Here is a 19,263-nt window from a genome sequence, read left to right as displayed (position 1 = left end):
AGATGAGCTTCTGTAAAAACTACAAACTCTACCTTTAATCTCTGGTTTCTTTTGTTTTAAAGCTCTAAAGAGTGTCTGAATCAAAGACAGACAGTCTGAATACTAAGGTGTTTGTTTTCAGGTGTTTACAGATCAGAGTGTGAGCTGTTCAGATTCAGAAAACATACCTGATAAAGAGGAGTCAGAGATGTTCAAAGAGGCAAAAGAGGAAAAACTCACCTTCAGTGTTTGTGTGTTGGAAGCTGCTGGATGGAAAGAGTTGCAGACGAAGGCTGAGCTTCACCTGAGACACTCTCACACACACACACACACAATACAGGGAGGGGCTGTGGGGGAGGGGCTACAGGTAACCTTACCTGACAAATAATTCCCCACTCCTCCTCCTCTTCCTCTTCTTATTCTTCTCACCCAGCTGGTACATGATGTGCCTGAAACAAACAAAACAACAACCCGAGCCAGGGTGTTGAATAAATCATGATCAAGCACATGACACAACGCTGAAAATATGCTCCAGTGTTATGATCTGAGAGTCTCAGCGCTGCAGGGAGAACTCAGATCCTTCATTAAAGTAGTGATACTGCTCTGTGCAGATGTTCTGCTGCAAGTTAGAGTCCTAAAAAACTCCAGTGACTGATTAAAGGTTGAGTTAATTTCTATCACAAGGTTATTTGTGCTTATTGATAAGCATTTAAGCAATGTGTCCTGACAGGTTTGATAAAGCTAGATTCAAATCATGAACTTTTTATGACTCATGGCTTTTTTATCTCCATTATCTAGTGGATTCATTTCTCATCAAATTCACGGAAAAGTGGGAAATTACATCAAAAACACCCGGATCCCAAAGCGGCACCACTTGTTTTATCTTATCAACAGTCTGAAGATTACCAGTGACTACAAATACATCAAATGAATCAGATTGAATTAAAGTCTGGAGAAGACCAAGACCAAGACTCTTGGGATATTTGACTGTATTATTTTGTAATTAGTATTTGAGATATTGAAATAAACAAATAGAGCTACTTTTGAATGTATGTGTAAAAGTGGGCGTGGCTGTTTTTCCATCAAGGAGTGTTTTTTGTGCAAAATAAATGTTTGCAATGAATTCAGAATCCCAAATAATCCCTAGTTTGACCCCTCACAAGCTGCTGAAGGCAGAATTTAACATTTTTCAACAACAAGGTTCCAGGTACCCAAACTTTAAAGGTGACATATCACGCTTTTTTCATCAATATATATTGGTCTAAGAGGTCCCCAAAACATGTCTTTAAAGTTTATGCTCAAAAAAACACTTTGAAATCAGATTTTGGTCTGCCTGAAAAACCCTCTTCTTCAGTCCTCCTCAGAACAGTCTGTTTTCTCTCTGACCACGCCCCCTCAGGAAGTGGATGTGCCTCGGCTCTCCAGCACGTTGATCTAATGTTTACATGTTGGCTGAATACACACGGCTGCTCAGAGATTCTTCATACTTCATGTAGATACTTCAACCCTCTGAGTCTGATCCTGACAGAGAGGCGCCTGCAGCAGGACCTTTCTGAACCATTGGTCACAGATTTAGTGTTTCTTGTTGTTTTATTTGTCAGTATGTCGACGTGTGTCTTGGTACACAGCTACAGCTACGAACATGTAGCTATGTGGCTATGCTAACTAGCGCTAGCACTTATCCATGACAAATAAAAATCATCCACTAGATCTTCAAATCTGCAGACGTGGGGAGTAAAACCGACCTTTGTGTTTATTAAGACAGCCTACAACTAGCATGCCTCCCTCCTAAGCTCCTTGTTAGCACACATTTGTGCAGAGAATGAAAATAGGAGGAGGGATTCAGTATTATTTTATACAGTCTATGGGCTGAACAAGCTCCGAGCTCTGACTTCCTGTTACAGACCGGATGGCGTTGTGATGTAACAAAAACACTGAAGTCTGAAACGGCTCGTTTCACACACATTTACAGAAAGGTGTAGAAATCAGAACAGGGGCAGAATGGATTCTTTTCATTCTCGGGGGGTTTGTAGACAGGGACACATATTTCAGGTAGAGAACCATTAAAAAGTTGATTTTGCATGATATGTCACCTTTAAACAGCTGTCACTGATTTTCCTACAGGAGTTGAGATTACACTTTTAATATGTGTTATTAGAGACCTTTATGAACACATTGGTGAAGGAATGGTGAGGAATTTATTCCCAGATTTTCATGATTTTCCCTAACTATACAAATACATCAAGTTAATCTAATCATTTAAAGGACTCGCAGCAAATCTTCACGTTAAAGAAGTGTGAAAAAGTTATGTCTTTGCATGAAAAACTATAAACGCCATCATGTTTGGAGGACCTGAGTGGACATGCATGCAAACTCTAGTTTCCTGTGAGTGGATTTCAGTTGTTTCTTAAAAGGAACTCAATTTCTTTTTCTTGTTATCTCAGGATTTGAAAGCTTGTTTTCTAATAAAAAGGAATTGAACGAGCGCTGCATTAGTTCAAACATAGCCTGAAGTTAAGATATAATTTAATATAATTATATATATAGCACCATTGATAGATCCAAGCATGCCACTCAAAAGAACAGAGACAGAAAACAACAGAAGGGAGAGTGGATAGAAAAGGGATATAAGATACTTATTATAAAAATCTGATAAACACCAGAAAAAAAGATCTAAAAATAAAATAAATTCAGATAAATAAAATCCATGAAATAAAATCTGATTAATACCAGAAAATAAATCTAAAAACAAAATATAGAATAATAAGATAGGACAAAGTTTACACTCAGCTAATGTTTGAGGTATCACACCAGCTGAGATAGTTTCAATGGAAGCAGAAGTAATATTTCATGTCCTCAGTATAACAGAGTTGTCGTGGTGAATTTCTCCTGACAGATGGGATAGATTGGGTTGTTTTTGTGTCTGCAGTGTGTTCTCCACAATAGGCTGCATCATGAAAAATGTATGATGACTCCATCTCCTGCTTTTGTCTTCCAGAGGAGATAATTACATCGACACAGTAAAGGAGAACAGCTGCTGTAGTTGGGGATTTCACCTCTTGATGTGACTGCTCATAAAGAAACACAGATGCTCACTGAAACAGAGTGAAAATGTCATTTCTGTGACAATGTTTTGGTGTCTACGCTCTACTATAGTCACAAACTAACAGGTGTCAATGAGTGAACTTCTAGGTGTGCTGATGCAACAGGCCAGTGCCCACTCCTATGATGAAAGTATGTTTGCTGAGTATGTTTGTTTTTTGCTTTTGCAGCTCAGAGGATACAAGATAATCCTCTGACTTTAAGTTGCAACCTTGAGAAAACAACTCAAACTAATAATTTTCATTGGAGAAAGGATGACGTACATAAAATGTATGGCATGTCTGCTCAAGGCTTCCAAAGTGCTGCGACCCCCACTGTCCCTCCAAGTGATTTAATGTGGCTTCATTTAGCTGGTCTGCAGAAAATGAGCCCACCTATATGAGCATGTGTCTGTGTTTCCTGTGTCTTTATGAATAAACCTGCTGCCACTGATGCTTTAGATAATTAAGTGTTCACTAACCCTAAACTTAGGAGTCATCTGACAACAAAGAAAGGCAGAAAACTCATTACATTTTCTATTTTAAAGGTTTTATTTCAAGTTTAGCTTCTATTTTTGTCGATATCCTTTACTATAATGGGTAAAATGTACTATTTTAAGATAACTTAAAAAATTAAATAAAAAAAAAAACATTCTGGAAGAGATCTCACAACCCAACATTTGTGTATCGCGACCCCCCAGAAGGTCCCAACCCACACTTTGGGAACACCTGATCTAGGTGACCACCTTAAATCACCTTAAACAGTCCCAAACTCAAACTACTGACATATACACAAACTTTTTGACTTTTAATTGATTTATTCTATTTTATTTTTATCGTATATGTTATTTTTTTATTATCATTTACTTGTATTTATTTTATTTTATGTATTTATTTTGTATTTGTGTGGATGCTACATGTGCTTAGTTCTTTGTCCTTTATGCACATGGTTATGTGTATGAATGTATATAAATGTAAGTCTAAAGTTGTTAGAAGCTGAAAACCAATAAAAAAAACAATATGGGAAAAAAAAAAAGTGTTAACGAAGCTCTTATTTTGAAATCCCTAACCGGATGTGGATTCCAATCCGTCTTATTCTGAAAGTCCTCCCCGGATGTTGACCTCTGTGTGTGTTGTCAGCCTGACAGAGCGGTCAGCTGTTGCTGTAGCTGACAACATGTCAACATGTCGCCGTGAACTAACCGGTGAATAAACACGGTGGACGGTAACGGTCGGGTTTAACGGCAGAATGGAGACTTTCAATAAGCTAACCAGCATGCTGCTGCACGCGCTGGAGACGGTGAGTTAGCATAACAGCTAATACTACAGCTCGGTTAGCCGTTAGCTTCTGTTAGCATGGGGTAAAAGTACAACAAAGTTAGCCAGGAGAGACAGACAGGCTCTTAGAGAGAGAGAGACAGGCCTCAAATAAACACAGACTCACTCCTTAATGAGAGCGAAACGAACGTGAAGCTAACAGGTGATGAGACTGTGAAGCATGTTTACCTGCAGCAGTGTCGACGTGGAGGAATGTGTTCAGACAGACCCAGGACAGGTACTGACAGGAGGGAGGGAGGGGGGTCTGAGCTCACAGTCATCATTTACCTGGATCAGATTGTAGCCTGGACTACTACCTGTCTCTCTGCTTACCTGTCTGTCTCACTGAGTGGAACATCCTCTGATATAAAACATAGACCTGTCTCACTGAGAGGAACATCCTCTGATATAAAACATAGACCTGTCTCACTGAGAGGAACATCCTCTGATAGAAAACATAGACCTGTCTCAGTGAGAGAAACATCCTCTGATGTAAAACATAGACCTGTCTCACTGAGAGGAACATCCTCTGATATAAAACATGGACCTGTCTCACTGAGTGGAACATCCTCTGATAGAAAACATAGACCTGTCTCAGTGAGAGAAACATCCTCTGATGTAAAACATAGACCTGTCTCACTGAGAGGAACATCCTCTGATATAAAACATGGACCTGTCTCACTGAGTGGAACATCCTCTGATATAAAACATAGACCTGTCTCACTGAGAGGAACATCCTCTGATATAAAACATAGACCTGTCTCACTGAGAGTAACATCCTCTGATATAGAACATAGACCTGTCTCACTGAGAGGAACATCCTCTGATATAAAACATAGACCTGTCTCACTGAGAGGAACATCCTCTGATATAAAACATGGACCTGTCTCACTGAGAGGAACATCCTCTGATATAAAACATAGACCTGTCTCACTGAGAGGAACATCCTCTGATATAAAACAGTCCTGTCTCCCTGAGTGGAACATCCTCTGATATAAAACAGTCCTGTCTCCCTGAGTGGAACATCCTCTGATATAAAACATAGACCTGTCTCACTGAGAGGAACATCCTCTGATATAAAACATAGACCTGTCTCACTGAGAGGAACATCCTCTGATATAAAACATGGACCTGTCTCACTGAGAGGAACATCCTCTGATAGAAAACATAGACCTGTCTCAGTGAGAGAAACATCCTCTGATGTAAAACATAGACCTGTCTCACTGAGAGGAACATCCTCTGATATAAATCATAGACCTGTCTCACTGCTTATAATGAAACCAATGTTATCTTAAAGGTCTCTCTGTCATCAAAGTACTACGGTGGCCCTGAAGGACAAAACTAATTTACAAAGGATGAAACACTTACATTTGGAAAACATTTTTACATTTTATAAAACAAAATTACATCAGCAAAACTCTTTAACCAAGAACAAAACAAATGAACATTTAAAGACCCTGTGAGGAGTTTTGAACTGGCTGAAGAAACAGACTGAAAATGATACTGATGCCTCTTTATGACCTTCAATAGCAAACAAGTCCATCAGCAGCAACACTGACACCTTCTCTGCTGTCATTTTTAATGCCTGAAACCGCCCTGAGGGGGTAGGTGTCAGACCAGATGATGGACATCTTGCTTCAGAAACAGACTTTATTTGACTGTTTTCATGGAAAATAATCACATTGCCTGATAAAGTTGACTGTTGAACAAAACAGGATGAGGCTTTTGTTGAAAACGCTACTTTTGCATGTATAGAACAAGAGATAAGAGGTATCACTTTGTCCACAAGGGGGCGCCAGAATCAATACAAAACAAAAGTTCCTCACAGCAGCTTTAAGAAAACAAATTTACTAAATAAAAAAAAACATTTTTGCAAGCGGTGAGACAATTTTACAAACGATGCAACACTTTTAACATTTCTGAATCAAATTGTAACAGAAAGGGAATGCACCGAATACAGGAAGTGGACCGGGAGTGATCGAGTGAGGGGTCATTAATGGCCCTTTTCCACCGGCCTGTCTTAGCCCTGCTCTACTCGACTTGACTCGACTCTACTCGGTTTGTGTTGCGTTTCCACGGGCGCGGTATCTCGTGTCAGATACCAGTTTTTCGTACCTGCTCAGCTCTGGTTCCAAGCGTGCTGAGCCGATACTAAAAGGTGACGTCGACGGACTGACGACTACTGATTGGTCAGAGAATGTCGTCACCGAAGAGTAATGAGCGCGACGTCCAACACAGGAGTCAAACCCGCCATTTTTTAAAAACTACATCAGTACTGTACAATGTCTGCACGCAGAGTTTCTCCAGGGTCCGTTGACGAGGTCCAGACTTTATTGGGTTTGTGATTGTTGTGTTTGTGTCGCGTTCAAAATGACGTGAACACAGTTTCACGCTGCAGTGTTATGACGACCCTGTCCCCCGGGAGTCGGTACTCGTAGAGTGGAGCCGAGTAGGGCTGGAACTGAGTAGTGGAAAAGGGACTTTAGTTTGTTTGGATGGAGAGAAACCAAATGGAGCAACGTTACACGAAGTGGTTCCTACACTTCGTGTAACGTCGCTCTGTTTGGTACCAGATCACTTCCTGTATTTGGTACATTCCCTTTCTGTTAACATTTGATTCAGAAAAGTTAAAAGTGTTGCATCGTTTGTAAAATTGTCTCACCGCTTGTAAAAGTGTTTTTTTTTTTATTTAGTAAATTTGTTTTCTTAAATGTTAATTTGTTTTGTTCTTGGTTAAAGAGTTTTGTTGATGTAATTTTGTTTTACAAAATTTTAAAATGTTTTCCAAAATGTAGATTTGTCTCCAACTTTGTAAAAGTCTTTCTTCTATTGTAAATGTGTTTTGTCCTTCAGGGCCACCGTACAGTCCCCATATATCTGTATTTACCTTTCATCTGTCTGTCTGTCTCTCAGAGGGAGCCCACGGTGGATCTGATGGACTCTTTTGTGGATCACTGGAAATCCATAACCAATTATTACATCTCCACAACAGGTGAGAACACACTCAGACTGCTACCTGGTACCACCTGAAACAGTCACTTACATTAACCTTCCCTGTGTGTGTGTGTGTGTGTGTGTGTGTGTGTGTGTGTGTGTGTGTGTGTGTGTGTGTGTGTGTGTGTAGATGACAATCGTCCGGTCAAACAGACAGACATCCCCTGGCACCTCAAACAGATGTTGGACATCCTGGTGTACGAGGAGAGGGAACAGGTAACACACACTCGTCCCTGAAGATGCGGTCCCAAGTGGAGTGTTCATACTTTGCATCATCACACGTTTCAAAGTGCGTCTCTGATGACCGCTTCACGTCAGCTTCAGACGCCAACAACCACAGGACGGCGTTTTACGTCATCAGCCTTGGGAATAGAAATATTTAGAGATATCTGGCGGTTAGATTCTAGCCTGAATCGCTCCTTTGCTCACCCCTCCTGAGAGAGACTTTCTAGGACAAGAAGTTCAATAAGAACGATCCTTCATTTGTGAAGTGAGTGATTGAATCTCAGTGTGTTTACACCAAGTGTGCCGGATACGGCCCTGGTGGTGAGGCTTTCAGCAGTGTGACTGCCCCCTGGTGGCTGGCTGCAGTATAGGTCAAAAAATCCATCTCCTCCATTCATTTGAATGGAGGAGCAGTCAAACTTTAAAAAATAAATACACGTGGTACGAATGTTTCTCCCATCCGTATGCTGTGGTGATATGTAGTTAGTATTTGACTGTTTTGTGTCCAAGGCCTCTTTTTTCTGAAAAGTTTCTTTTTCGTTAGTTATTAGAGTTTAAAAAACGGGGTTTTACTTCCTGTTTGCTTTGATTCACAGCCGCCGTAGAGGGAAACCTCAAAGGACACACAGCGTCTTGTGACGCTACGCTGTAGGGCGGAGCTTCACAAGCTCTGGCTGCACAATGGCGGCGCCCAGGAGAGGGATTTTTTGGCTTCAGAACTGTACAACGGAAGAGGCGGAGCAACGCTGTCCATTTTTATTTACAGTCTATGGTTTACACCTGTACTTAAGGCTGTCCGCTTGTGATCCAATCACTCAGAAGGCCTGTTAATACAAGGTCTATAAAGGGTCTTTTAGTTTACACCTCAGTCTGTAGGAGTTGGTGGATCTGCATCACACTGTCAGACCATCAGGGGAGAAAAACCTGATTTACCTGAACAATAGTGAACCTCTACCTCTTCTTCTGCTCCTGCATTCTTGTTCAGAGAAGCAGGTGTTTCCAGTCCGTGATCAGATCAGGTTCTACTGATATGTAGTTAGAGCAGAAACTCAGGAGATCACAGCACAGAGTTCAGTAAATATGAATCTATAAACAGTGTGTGTGTGTGTATGTGTGTGTGTTACTGTATTGATCATAGACTGGTGTCTTGGTTTGCAGGGTGTGGAGCAGACCGGACCGTGTGTGGAGTACCTGCTGCAGCACAAACTGTTGGAGACTCTGTGCACTCTGGGGAAAGCTCAGGTAACAAACGACTCTGAACCAGGAACACGTGACCGTCTGGACTCAACTATCAGGTCTAATATTCTCCTCCTGCTCCTTCTCTTCCTCCCCCTGTTCATCTCCCTCTTGTCCTCTTCCTCCCTCCTGCTCCTTCCTGCTTTCATCTTTCTCCTTCTTCACCTCCCTCTTATCCTCTTGCTTCTTCTCCCCCTCCCTTTTTCCTTTCCTCTTCCTCTTCCTCCTGCTCCTCAACCACTTACTCCTCCTTCTTGTCCTCCTCTTCCTCCTTTTCTTCATCCTCTTCCTCCTTCTCTTTTTTCTCTTCCTCCTCCTCTTTCCCTCTCCTGTCCTCTTCCTCCTCCCGCTCCACTCTCTGGTCCACCTCCTTCTTCTCCTCTTTCTCCTGCTCCTTCTCTTCTTCCTCCTCCTCCTGGTTTTTGTCCTCTTCTTCCTCCTCCCCTTCCTCCTACTTCTTCTCCTCTTCCTCCTCCTTCTCCTCCTCCACCTCCTTCTTCTCCTCTTTCTCCACCCCCCCTTCTCCTCCCCCTTCATCGCTCTTGGCTCTTCCTTCTCTCATTCTTTTCCTCCCCATCCCTCTTTTCCTCGTCCTCCTCCTGCTCCACTCTCTGGTGAACCTCCTTCTTCCCCTTCCTCTTGTCCTCTCCCTCCTCCTCAACCTCTTCTCCTCCTCTTCCTTATACTGCTTTTCTTCAACCTCTTCCTCCTCCTATTCCCCCCTCCCGTCCTGTTCCTCCCTCTTGTCCTCTTCCTCGTATTGTTCCTCCCCCTCATCCTCCTCCTTCTCTTTGTCCTCTTCCTCCCTCCTTCACCTCCCTTTGGTCCTCTTCTGCCTGTTCCTCCCTCTTGTCCTCCTTATCCATTTCCTCCTCCTCCTTGACCCCTTCCTCCTACTGCCCCTCCACCTCCTTGTCTTCTTCCCCCTCCTGTTCCACTTTCTGACCCTCCTCCTTATCCATTTTCTCTTCATTGTTGTCCTCTTCCTCCTGTTCCTCCCCCCCTTTCTTGTCCTCTTCCTCAATCTCTCCCTACCCTTTTCTTTTCCTCACCTTTCTCCTCCTCCTCATCCACTTCCACCTCCTTCTTGTCCTCTTCCCCCTGCTCCTCCCTCTTGTCCTCCTCTTCTTCCTCCTCCTCCTCCTCAGTATCCTCCCGGTATGGTGCAGCAGGTCTTGGTGTTCTTCACTCAGCTGCTGTCTCAGATGCAGAAGCCTCTGCTGGAGCTGGTCAGCGTCTACAAACCAGTTCAGGTAAAACCTTCACACCTCGCTCTGTCTCTTTTAAAGACGACACAGTGATATGAACACTGTTGTTATTGATTATTGAAGACTTTAAATCATTGAAAATACTTCATAAATATGTGACAGTGGTAGAGAGAGTGGTGTCCTTTAACTCTCACTGTCTCTGTCTGCTCCACCTTCAGAAGCTGATCCGTCTCTGTGCCCTACCCGCCTCCAAGTCTGAGAAGGAGGAGGCTCAGTTCTTACTCGTCGTCTGCTCCAAAATCAAACAGGACCCACACACGCTCAGATACATCCTGGAGGTGAACACAGCTTTAAAGATGAACTGAGGACTTCTTTCTATCGAGGACGTTCTCCTGACTGCAGCTTCATTTCTCTAAAATGTTTTCAGATTATCAACCAACCAGCAGCCAAGACCCCAGCCTCTGACCAATCACAGCCTCACACACAAGCCTCTAATCACACAACGGAGCAACCAACGCCTTCCAGCCAATCAGAGTCACCCAGCTGCAGCGCCGTCCAATCAGAGAGCGGTCTGCTGTCGGTTTTGATGCAGCTTCAAAAAAGTCCGGTGAGTTAACAGCAGCTCAAACATGAATCACACTAGTCTGCTTCAATCACGTCATCGTTTCTGTTTTGTTGTCATCATATTTCCATCATGTTGTCATCCTGTTCGTCTCCTCAGAGGGCGACCGTGTCCCTGAAGGCCCACGAGAGTCTGCTGCTGCTGTGCGGTCTGCAGTCCACGTCTTCAGGGGAGATGCTGCGTGATCAGACCCAGCTGGGAGAGCTGCTGGCGGGGAGGCTGCAGGAACTTTACTCCCTGCTGCCTCTGGAGGGTCTGGATCCTGGAGAGGTGCGGAGCTGGCCTCAGACTGCTTGGAGGTAAACACTCGATACACACTAAATAAAACACAAGCACTACTACTTTCTTTTTAAAGACCAAAACAACAAAACTCTGAGATGATTTCCATTTTTAAAAGCCCGCAAAACTGAAGTCATAGTGTTCATAATCGGCAGATATTGCACAGACTCGACTTCATATTTCACAAACCGTGCGTGTCAAAACTTTTAGTTTCCTCTGCAAACACTTCCTCTATCGCACCGTGTGTTAGCAGAAGAGCTCTGTGTCTGCATAACAGTCAAATTGAACAACACATCTCCTCAGCTGCTTTGAGTTTTTCACTGCAAGCAAAGAGCAACACCATCAATCAATCAATCTTTATTTATAAAGCCCCAAATCACAACAGACATTCTCCTCAGACTCTTTCCAAACAGAGCCGGTCTAGACCGTACTCTATGTTCTATTATTAACAAAGACCCAACATCAAGACCGGATCAGATCCAGTCCCATCTTACAGACAGGACTCAGTCTGATCTCATTTTAATCCACCATGAGCAGAGCACTTTGCAGCATTTAGCAAGTTACAGTGGCAAGGACAAACTTCCTTTAACAGGTAGAAACCTCCAGCAGGACCAGACTCATGTTAGACACACATCTGCTGAGACCGTGTTGGAGAGAGGGATAGAGGGAGATGAAGGGAGAGAGAGATGATAGTGGAGAGACGGATAGTAGTAGTTGTAGCAGCTGGAGTCTGGGACGCCCACAGCAGCAGAGATCCAGAGGAACCTACGAGACAAGGGAGCTCAGGGACTCCAGAAAGGTCTATGGTTAGGAGCTTTAATGGGACAGGAAGAGTTAAAATAAGAGACAGGCAGAGAGAGGAGAGAGAGGGGAAGACAGGATCCCAGTGTGTCAGTCTAAGCCTATAGCAGCTTAACTAAGAGCTGGTCCAAGCCTGATCCAGCTCTAACTATAAGCTTTATCAAAAAGGAAAGTTTGAAGCCTACTCTTAAAAGAAGAGAGGGTGTCTGCCTCCTGGACCCTGACTGGTAGATGATTCCAAAGGAGAGGGGCCTGATAACTGAAGGCTCTACCTCTCGTACTACTTTTAGAGACTGTAGGTACTAGCAGGCCTACAAGCACTTTGCAGCATTTAGCAAGTTTCAGTGGCAAGGACAAACTTCCTTTAACAGGCAGAAACCTCCAGCAGGACCAGACTCATGTTAGACACACATCTGTTGAGACCGTGTTGGAGAGAGGGATAGAGGGAGATAAAGAGAGAGAGAGATGATAGTGGGGAGACGGATAGTAGTAGTTGTAGCAGCTGGACGTCTACGTCAAAGATCCAGAAGAAACTACAAGACAAGGGAGCTCAGGGACTCCAGAGAGGTCTATTGTTAGTGACTTTAATGGGACAGGAAGAGTTAAAGTAAGAGACAGGCAGAGAGAGGAGAGATCCCCCAGCAGTCTAAGCCTATAGCAGCATAACTAAGACCTGATCCAAGCCTGATCCAGCTCTAACTATATGCTTTATCAAAAAGGAAAGTTTGAAGCCTACTCTTAAAAGTAGAGAGGGTGTCCGCCTCCTGGACCCTGAAGGAGAGGGGCCTGATAACTGAAGGCTCTACCTCCCATACTACTTTTAGAGCAGGCCCGCCAAAAGCTATACATGTGTGTCCTCCCATCTCAGGTTCTTCTTCTGTGGTAGCATTAATGTACACTGACGGCAGCTCAATGATATTTGTTCTCAGCTCTCAGTTCAGCTCTGATCCCAAATCAGCGTCTCCTGCCTCTGATCACATGACCAACTTCTTCTCCTGGTTGGACTTCCTGGATCAGCTGACGAGAGACGCCCCTCAGGTACGCACACACACACCTGCACACGGTATGAGATTACACTGCTGATAATGCTGCTGCTGCTCACATGCACAGAGCGCCTCTCACCTGAATCCTGCACAACTGTACTCTGCTCATGTGATCAGTCAGTTCCTCTCTGACTGTGTGTGTGTGTGTGTGTGTGTGTGTGTGTGTGTGTGTGTGTGTGTGTGTGTGTGTGTGTGTTTGCAGGTATTAGCATTGAAGCTAGCTCAGTGTTTTAATCAGCTCTGGTTGTTGGATGTAGTTCAGCCTCAACTGCAGCACACGTGAGTTTAAACATCACATCCTCCTTCTTCCTTTTCTTCTTCTTCTTCTTCTTCTTCTTCTTCTTCTTCTTCTTCTTCTTCTTCTTCTTCTTCTTCTTCTTCTTATATGTATTATGTAGAAGCATTGGTAGGCTGGGCTGTCTCTGATCCTCAGGTGTGTTTGTGTGGTCCAGGTCTGAGCAGGTGGTCCTCGTCTCCACCTCCCTCCTCTGCGCTGTCGTCCGACTCATCCAGTCCTCGTTCCTGCTTGATCAGCTGGTCCACTTCCTGCTGAGGACACCCACGCTGACACACCTGCTGCTGCAGCGCTGCGACCACATTTCGGACCAGGTGAGTCCAGCTACAGGAGCCTAACGGGGACAAAATCCTCGGTCCTCCTCTGTCACAAGAGCACAAACTAGCGTGTGTGTGTGTGTGTCCTCAGATCAGTATGGCGTCTTTGTGTCTGATGGAGGAGTTACTACAGAAGCCTCACAGGGACATTTTGGACGTCCTGGTGTTGAATTTTCTGGAAAGTCGTGGTTACCTGTCGGCGTCTACTTCAGGTGGGGAGGAGAGACACGCTGAGAGCAGCGAGGCCAACGAGGATAGCGAGTGAGTATCTCAGTCTACGTGTCATCACAACAGGATGTGACATCACAACAGGATGTGACATCACTGCTGATATTTAAATTAATCCGAATTCAAATCAACTTGTCACTTCCTGTTTTTTAAGATGTGTAATATTGGGTTTTAAGGCTTGTTTGTTTGTTGTTTGTGTCGTCAGTGATCTGGAGGAGGACCCGTTCTTCTCTGACAGCTTGTTGTCATCAGACAGTCAGCTGCTCCCCTCTCCTTTCTCCTCCTCTTCCTCCTCCTCCTCTGCTCTCCCTTCTCCCTCTGGACCGGGCTCACCTGCTGATGTTGTCAACAGGTGACTCACACACAAAGACACACACAGCTGTCTGAACGTACTTCAAATACTAGTAGTATTTTATTCACTACACCTTAATGAAGGGAGCTTCATTCAGCTGTGAGTGAGTTTACTCCATGAGCATGAGATCAGATTTGTCAACAACTAATGTTTGTGTTTAAAAGAAATAAACACCTCTCTTTGACGTAGATTCTTTAATGTCAATATAAAGACTTAACTTAAAGTCTCCAGGAAGTGAAATTAGATGATGTTATGTCCCAAAATGAACATAAACACAACGTGTGTGTGTGTGTGTGTGTGTGTGTGTGTGTGTGTGTGTGTGTGTGTGTGTGTGTGTGTGTGTGTGTGTGTGTGTTTTTGTGTCTGTAGTTTTCTGTGTTTAGTTCCTGTTCAGGTTCGATCGGCTCAGCTGCTGCAGGAAGGAGGATACGAGTCTTACGTCCATGATGCTCACACACTGGTCAGAACACACACACTTTTATATCTCCAACACAACTTGAAGTTTACCTCTAGATTAATAGATGTAATATATAAAAGTGACACTTAATAGATCAGCCAGAGACCTGATCCTGGTCTTCCTGTCACCCTCCCTCAGGTAACAGATTGTGAGTCTCTCTCTCAGTCGTGGGATTGGCCGCTCAGCCTTCCTCCGGCTCCTCCCTCGTCCTCTGGTGAGGTGGAGGACTTCTTCGAGGGTCAGCTGCTCGGAGTTCTTTTTGACCGTCTGGGCCGCGTGTTGGAGCAAGTACGTACACCTGTCTGTCTGTCTGTCTGTCTGTCTGTCTGTCTGTCTGTCTGTCTGTCTGTCTGTCTGCCTGTCTGTCTGTCTGTCTGTCTGTTTGTCTGTCTGCCTGTCTGTCTGCCTGTCTGTCTGTCTGTCTGTCTGCCTGTCTGTTTGTCTGTCTGCCTGTCTGTCTGTCTGCCTGCCTGTCTGTCTGTCTGTCTGTCTGTCTGTCTGTCTGTCTGTCTTCCTTCCTTCCTGTCTGTCTGCCTGTCTGTCTGCCTGTCTGTCTGCCTGCCTGCCTGCCTGCCTGCCTGTCTTCCTTCCTGTCTGTCTGCCTGTCTGTCTGGCTGCCTGCCTGCCTTCCTTCCTTCCTGCCTGCCTTCCTATCTGTCTACCTGCCTGCCTGCCTGTCTGTCTGGCTGCCTGCCTGCCTTCCTGTCTGTCTGCCTGCCTGTCTACCTGTCTGCCTGTCTCTCTGTCTGCCTGCCTGTCTGTCTGTCTGTCTGTCTGTCTGTCTGCCTGTCCGTCTCCCTGTCTGTCTGTCTCCCTGTCTGTCTGTCTGTCTGTCTGTCTGCCTGTCTGTCTCCCTGTCTGTCTGTCTGTCTGTCTGTCTGCCTGTCTGTCTCCCTGTCTGTTTGTCTGTCTGCCTGCCTGCCTGCCTGCCTGCCTGTCTGCCTGCCTGTCTGTCTGCCTGCCTGCCTGCCTGCCTGCCTGCCTGTCTGTCTGCCTGCCTGCCTGCCTGTCAGTCTGTCTGTCTGTCTGTCTGCCTGCCTTCCTACCTGTCTACCTGCCTTCCTTCCTTTCTGTCTGTCTGTCTGTCTGCCTGTCTGCCTGTCTGCCTGCCTGTCTGTCTCTCTGTCTCTGAGGTGTGTTTATGATGACGTTGTTTTTTCAGCCGTACGAGTTGAACCTCCAGCTGACGGCCGTTCTGTCCCGCCTGTCGTCCTTCAACCACCCGCTGCTGCACGAGTACCTGCTCAACCCCTACATACACCTGTCTCACTGCTCCAGGTCACTCTTCTCTGTCCTTATCAGGGTAAGACATACACCTGTCTCACTGCTGCAGATCAGAGCGGTTCACTATCAGCCTGTCTGTGTTTTATACAACAAGATACACATTGCTCAGTTTGTCTGTCTGCCTCTTAGTTGATGGGAGAGTTGATGCAGAGGATCCAGCATGTTTCCAACCTGACAGACCGACTGCTGAATGCCAGGAGACACCTGCTGGGACTGGAACACAACACTGGGTAACTACCTACCTTCCTGTCTCTCTGGGGAAAACTCACAAAACTAATCCATGGCTGGTGGATTGTGCTCAACATCCTGTGGTAGCTGGGAAGTAAAATTCTAATTTGCAGTTGGAGAACTCCGGATCACTTCCTGTATTTGGTGCGTTCCTTTTCAGTCAGAATCTGCCGTTTGTAAATTTGTTTTGGGACAGGTAAAAATGATCCGTCTCTTTAAGAGTGTTTCATCTTTTATAAATATGCATTTCACTTCCCAGCCACCGTATCTTCCCACCCCCGTCTGCTCCATCTCAAGCATGTTCACTGATATTCATCAAGCAGCATACATCTTTCCTCTTCTCTGTATCTGATTGTAGAGATGAACCTCTCCTTGCTGTGCGCTCTCATCTCATTTACAATGACTCATTTAAATACTGAGACAGAAAGGTCAGCTGTCTCCTAACGCTGACCTTCAAGCTGCTCTTTAATCTCCAGCGGGCTCACCTCTGTTCTCTGTATTTATCCACATTCTTTATTTCTTCCCACTGTGTTCCCTTCTGCTCACCCGTGTTTTCATCCTCAGACTGGAGCACCAGACCCTGCTCAGAGGAATCATCGTGCTCGAGGAGTTCTGCAAGGAGCTCGCCGCCATCACCTTCGTCAAACTGCCTCTGGAGCAGCAGTGACTCACCTGGACCAGCTTGAACTGGAGCGTGTTTACAGGTGCAGACCGGTACATGTGGTCTCGGCTGTGAGGACACACACTGACGGAGCAGTCAGCTGAAAAAGATACACGATAAAGAACTGGAGCTGCTTGGTCCACCTTGACTCTTAAAAATCATTTGGGTGACGCCGGATTGAAGCGTCTGAGGCGACCCTGAACGCCTCATTGTCTCTGCCTTAATGACACCACAGCCTTAACTGTCTGTTTTAGTTATTTATTGTAGTTTTTTTATTATAGTTAAATCATGAGAGATGACCCGAGTAGAAAAACAAACATGTTTTATTCAAAGCAGAGATGTGACTGTGGCTGAATGGTCACATTATTGATCTAATTTAGAAGTAAATCAATGAAATGAAGCTCTAAAAGCCAAATATTAATATAAAAATAAAGTCTCCTTAAAGGTGACATATCACGCTTCTTTCATCAATATATATTGGTCTAAGAGGTCCCCAAAACATGTCTTTAAAGTTTATGCTCAAAAAAACACTTTGAAATCAGATTTTGGTCTGCCTGAAAAGCCCTCTTCTTCAGTCCTCCTCAGAACAGTCTGTTTTCTCTCTGACCACGCCCCCTCAGGAAGTGGGTGTGGCCTCGGCTATCCAGCACGTTGATCTAATGTTTACATGTTGGCTGAATATACACGGCTGCTCAGAGATCGCGTTACTTCAACCCTCTGAATCTGATCCAGAATCTGATCCTGACGGAGAGGCGCCTGCAGCAGGACCTTTCTACAGCTACAACATGTAGCTATGTGGCTATGCTAACTAGCGCTAGCAATTATCCATGGCAAATAAAAATCATCCACTAGATCTTCAAATCTGCAGACGTGGGGAGTAAAACCGACCTCTGACAGAAAGCCAGTGGGACCTTTCTGAAGGATTGGTCACAGATTTAGTGTTTCTAGTTGTTTTATTTGTCAGTATGTCGACGTGTGTCTTGGTACACAGCTACAGCTACAGCTACGAACATGTAGCTATGCTAACTAGCGCTAGCACTTTTCCATGGAAAATAAAAATCATCCACTAGATCTTCAAATCTGCAGACGTGGGGAGTAAAACCGACCTTTGTGTTTATTAAGACAGCCTACAACTAGCATGCCTCCCTCCTAAGCTCCTTGTTAGCACACATGTGTGCAGGGAATGAAAAACGGAGGAGGGGTTGAGTTGTATTTTATACAGTCTATGGGCTGAACAAGCTCTGAGCTCTGACTTCCTGTTACAGACCGGATGGCGTTGTGACGTATGAAAAACACTGAAGTCTGAAACGGCTGGTTTCAGCACACATTTACAGAAAGGTGGAGAAATCAGAACAGGGGCAGAATGGATTCTTTTCATTCTCTGGGGTTTGTAGACAGGGACACATATTTCAGGTAGAGAACCATTAAAAAGTCCATTTTGCATGATATGTCACCTTTAACTGAAATATCAGCCAGAGATAATCATCCTCCGTGAGTTGGTGAAGCTCTGACTCAGGTGTGAGGAGCAGGTAGAGATAAGATGTGACTAACAGGAGCATACAAAGAGTGGAGCTTTTAAAGGATTGGGAAATCTCCCTCTGTCACCTCGACGGCGAGTTTCAAGTCGCATCTTCTTCCAGCGAAAGTGATTCCACCAAAGTGCGTCAGTCGGCTGCAAAACGAACTCATAGCCCAGCGCTGGATTCAATCTCACGACCTGTCGACTCCGTTTGGTCGCTGACTGCTGCGAACAACAAGCTCCTTCAACCGTGACTCGGAGAGCACCGAGCTGAACTACCGCCCTGACTCTGTGACGCTCTCACCGCTGACCTCTCCTCTCTTCCGTTTAAAAGTCTGTTACATCTCCTTTAATGTGAAAGTTTGGATTCTACACTCTCGTAGACGGCTTGAAGGAGGTGGAGGAGTTTTAATCCCAAAGATGAACGAATGAATGTGACATCATTGGGTCTGCTTTATCGTCTCTGCCTTAAGAAACTGGTCTCAGTCAAACTGTGTTGGTGCCTCTGGACAGGTGATGTAAAACCCAAGGATGAAGTTTCCCTAGGGGCCTGATGAGCAGACTCTAAAGTTATTTATACGCAGCATTAAAGCTTCATGACTTCATGGAGAGTTGAAACCATAAAGACACTTTGTAAACTTTGAGTGTTTAAACAAAGTTAAGAGATTTTGAAACACACACACACACACACACACACACACATGAGGATATGACTAAGCTTTTGTGTTTTATGTTTTCTTTTAAATAAAAAATAATATATTTATGATGTTTACCTCGCCTGCTGATTGTCTGAAATGTGCCAAAACCCTCTGAATGTGTCTCACTTTACCCTGAAAATAAACAGATTATTGATCATGTATCGACTTTGAATGAACGGACGTGCTGAGAATCTGTTTGTTGAACTCTTCCTTCAGTTTAAAGAAGTAATGAACTTTTTGCTCGTGTGTTTTTTTTTGAATATGATCATTTTAAAGAAGTGTGTGACATGTGACTCAAGCAAACTGTGTTTCTGTCTGTTTTTTATTTGGTGTTTTTTTCATGTAAAACAGACTCAAAGCTGAGAGCGATGTCACTGTTGCAGTTTGGATTTTTCTGTTTTTGCAGTGTGGCGAAATGTTCAATAAACACTTGTAAGTTA

General features: G+C 44.4%; 2 protein-coding genes across 5 annotated transcripts in view; one reads left to right on the top strand and one right to left on the bottom strand.

Annotated features, from left to right (window-relative positions):
* Nucleotides 1-7,309, bottom strand: part of LOC117819237 (gelsolin-like) — a 25,781-nt gene extending 18,472 nt beyond the window's left edge. The window contains exons 1-2 of one of the 4 annotated variants that reach the window (XM_034692504.1): nt 7,264-7,309; nt 357-428 (exon numbers count right to left, since the gene is read on the bottom strand). In XM_034692504.1, the coding sequence (XP_034548395.1) occupies nt 357-428; nt 7,264-7,270 (79 nt within the window). In that variant the 5' untranslated portion in view covers nt 7,271-7,309. Of the gene's footprint in view, nt 1-167; nt 187-219; nt 319-356; nt 429-4,565; nt 4,613-7,263 lie in introns of those variants that run through there. The other 3 variants (XM_034692508.1, XM_034692505.1, XM_034692506.1) reach the window with 3 other exon arrangements.
* LOC117819238 (protein FAM160B2-like) lies at nt 4,162-19,263 on the top strand. The gene is made up of 18 exons (XM_034692509.1): nt 4,162-4,359; nt 7,290-7,368; nt 7,501-7,586; nt 8,754-8,837; nt 9,980-10,084; nt 10,258-10,377; nt 10,467-10,646; nt 10,761-10,960; nt 12,671-12,779; nt 12,987-13,063; nt 13,237-13,393; nt 13,488-13,657; nt 13,830-13,976; nt 14,346-14,436; nt 14,572-14,721; nt 15,596-15,736; nt 15,847-15,947; nt 16,510-19,263. The coding sequence occupies exons 1-18, from the start codon at nt 4,309-4,311 to the stop codon at nt 16,610-16,612; spliced, it is 2,151 nt and encodes a 716-aa protein (XP_034548400.1). The 5' UTR covers nt 4,162-4,308; the 3' UTR covers nt 16,613-19,263.

Source organism: Notolabrus celidotus, chromosome 9 (genome assembly GCF_009762535.1).
Source record: "Notolabrus celidotus isolate fNotCel1 chromosome 9, fNotCel1.pri, whole genome shotgun sequence".
Taxonomy (NCBI): Eukaryota; Metazoa; Chordata; class Actinopteri; order Labriformes; family Labridae; genus Notolabrus; species Notolabrus celidotus.
Note: the sequence above shows the minus strand (reverse complement) of the source record. Positions and strands in the feature narration are given on the sequence as shown.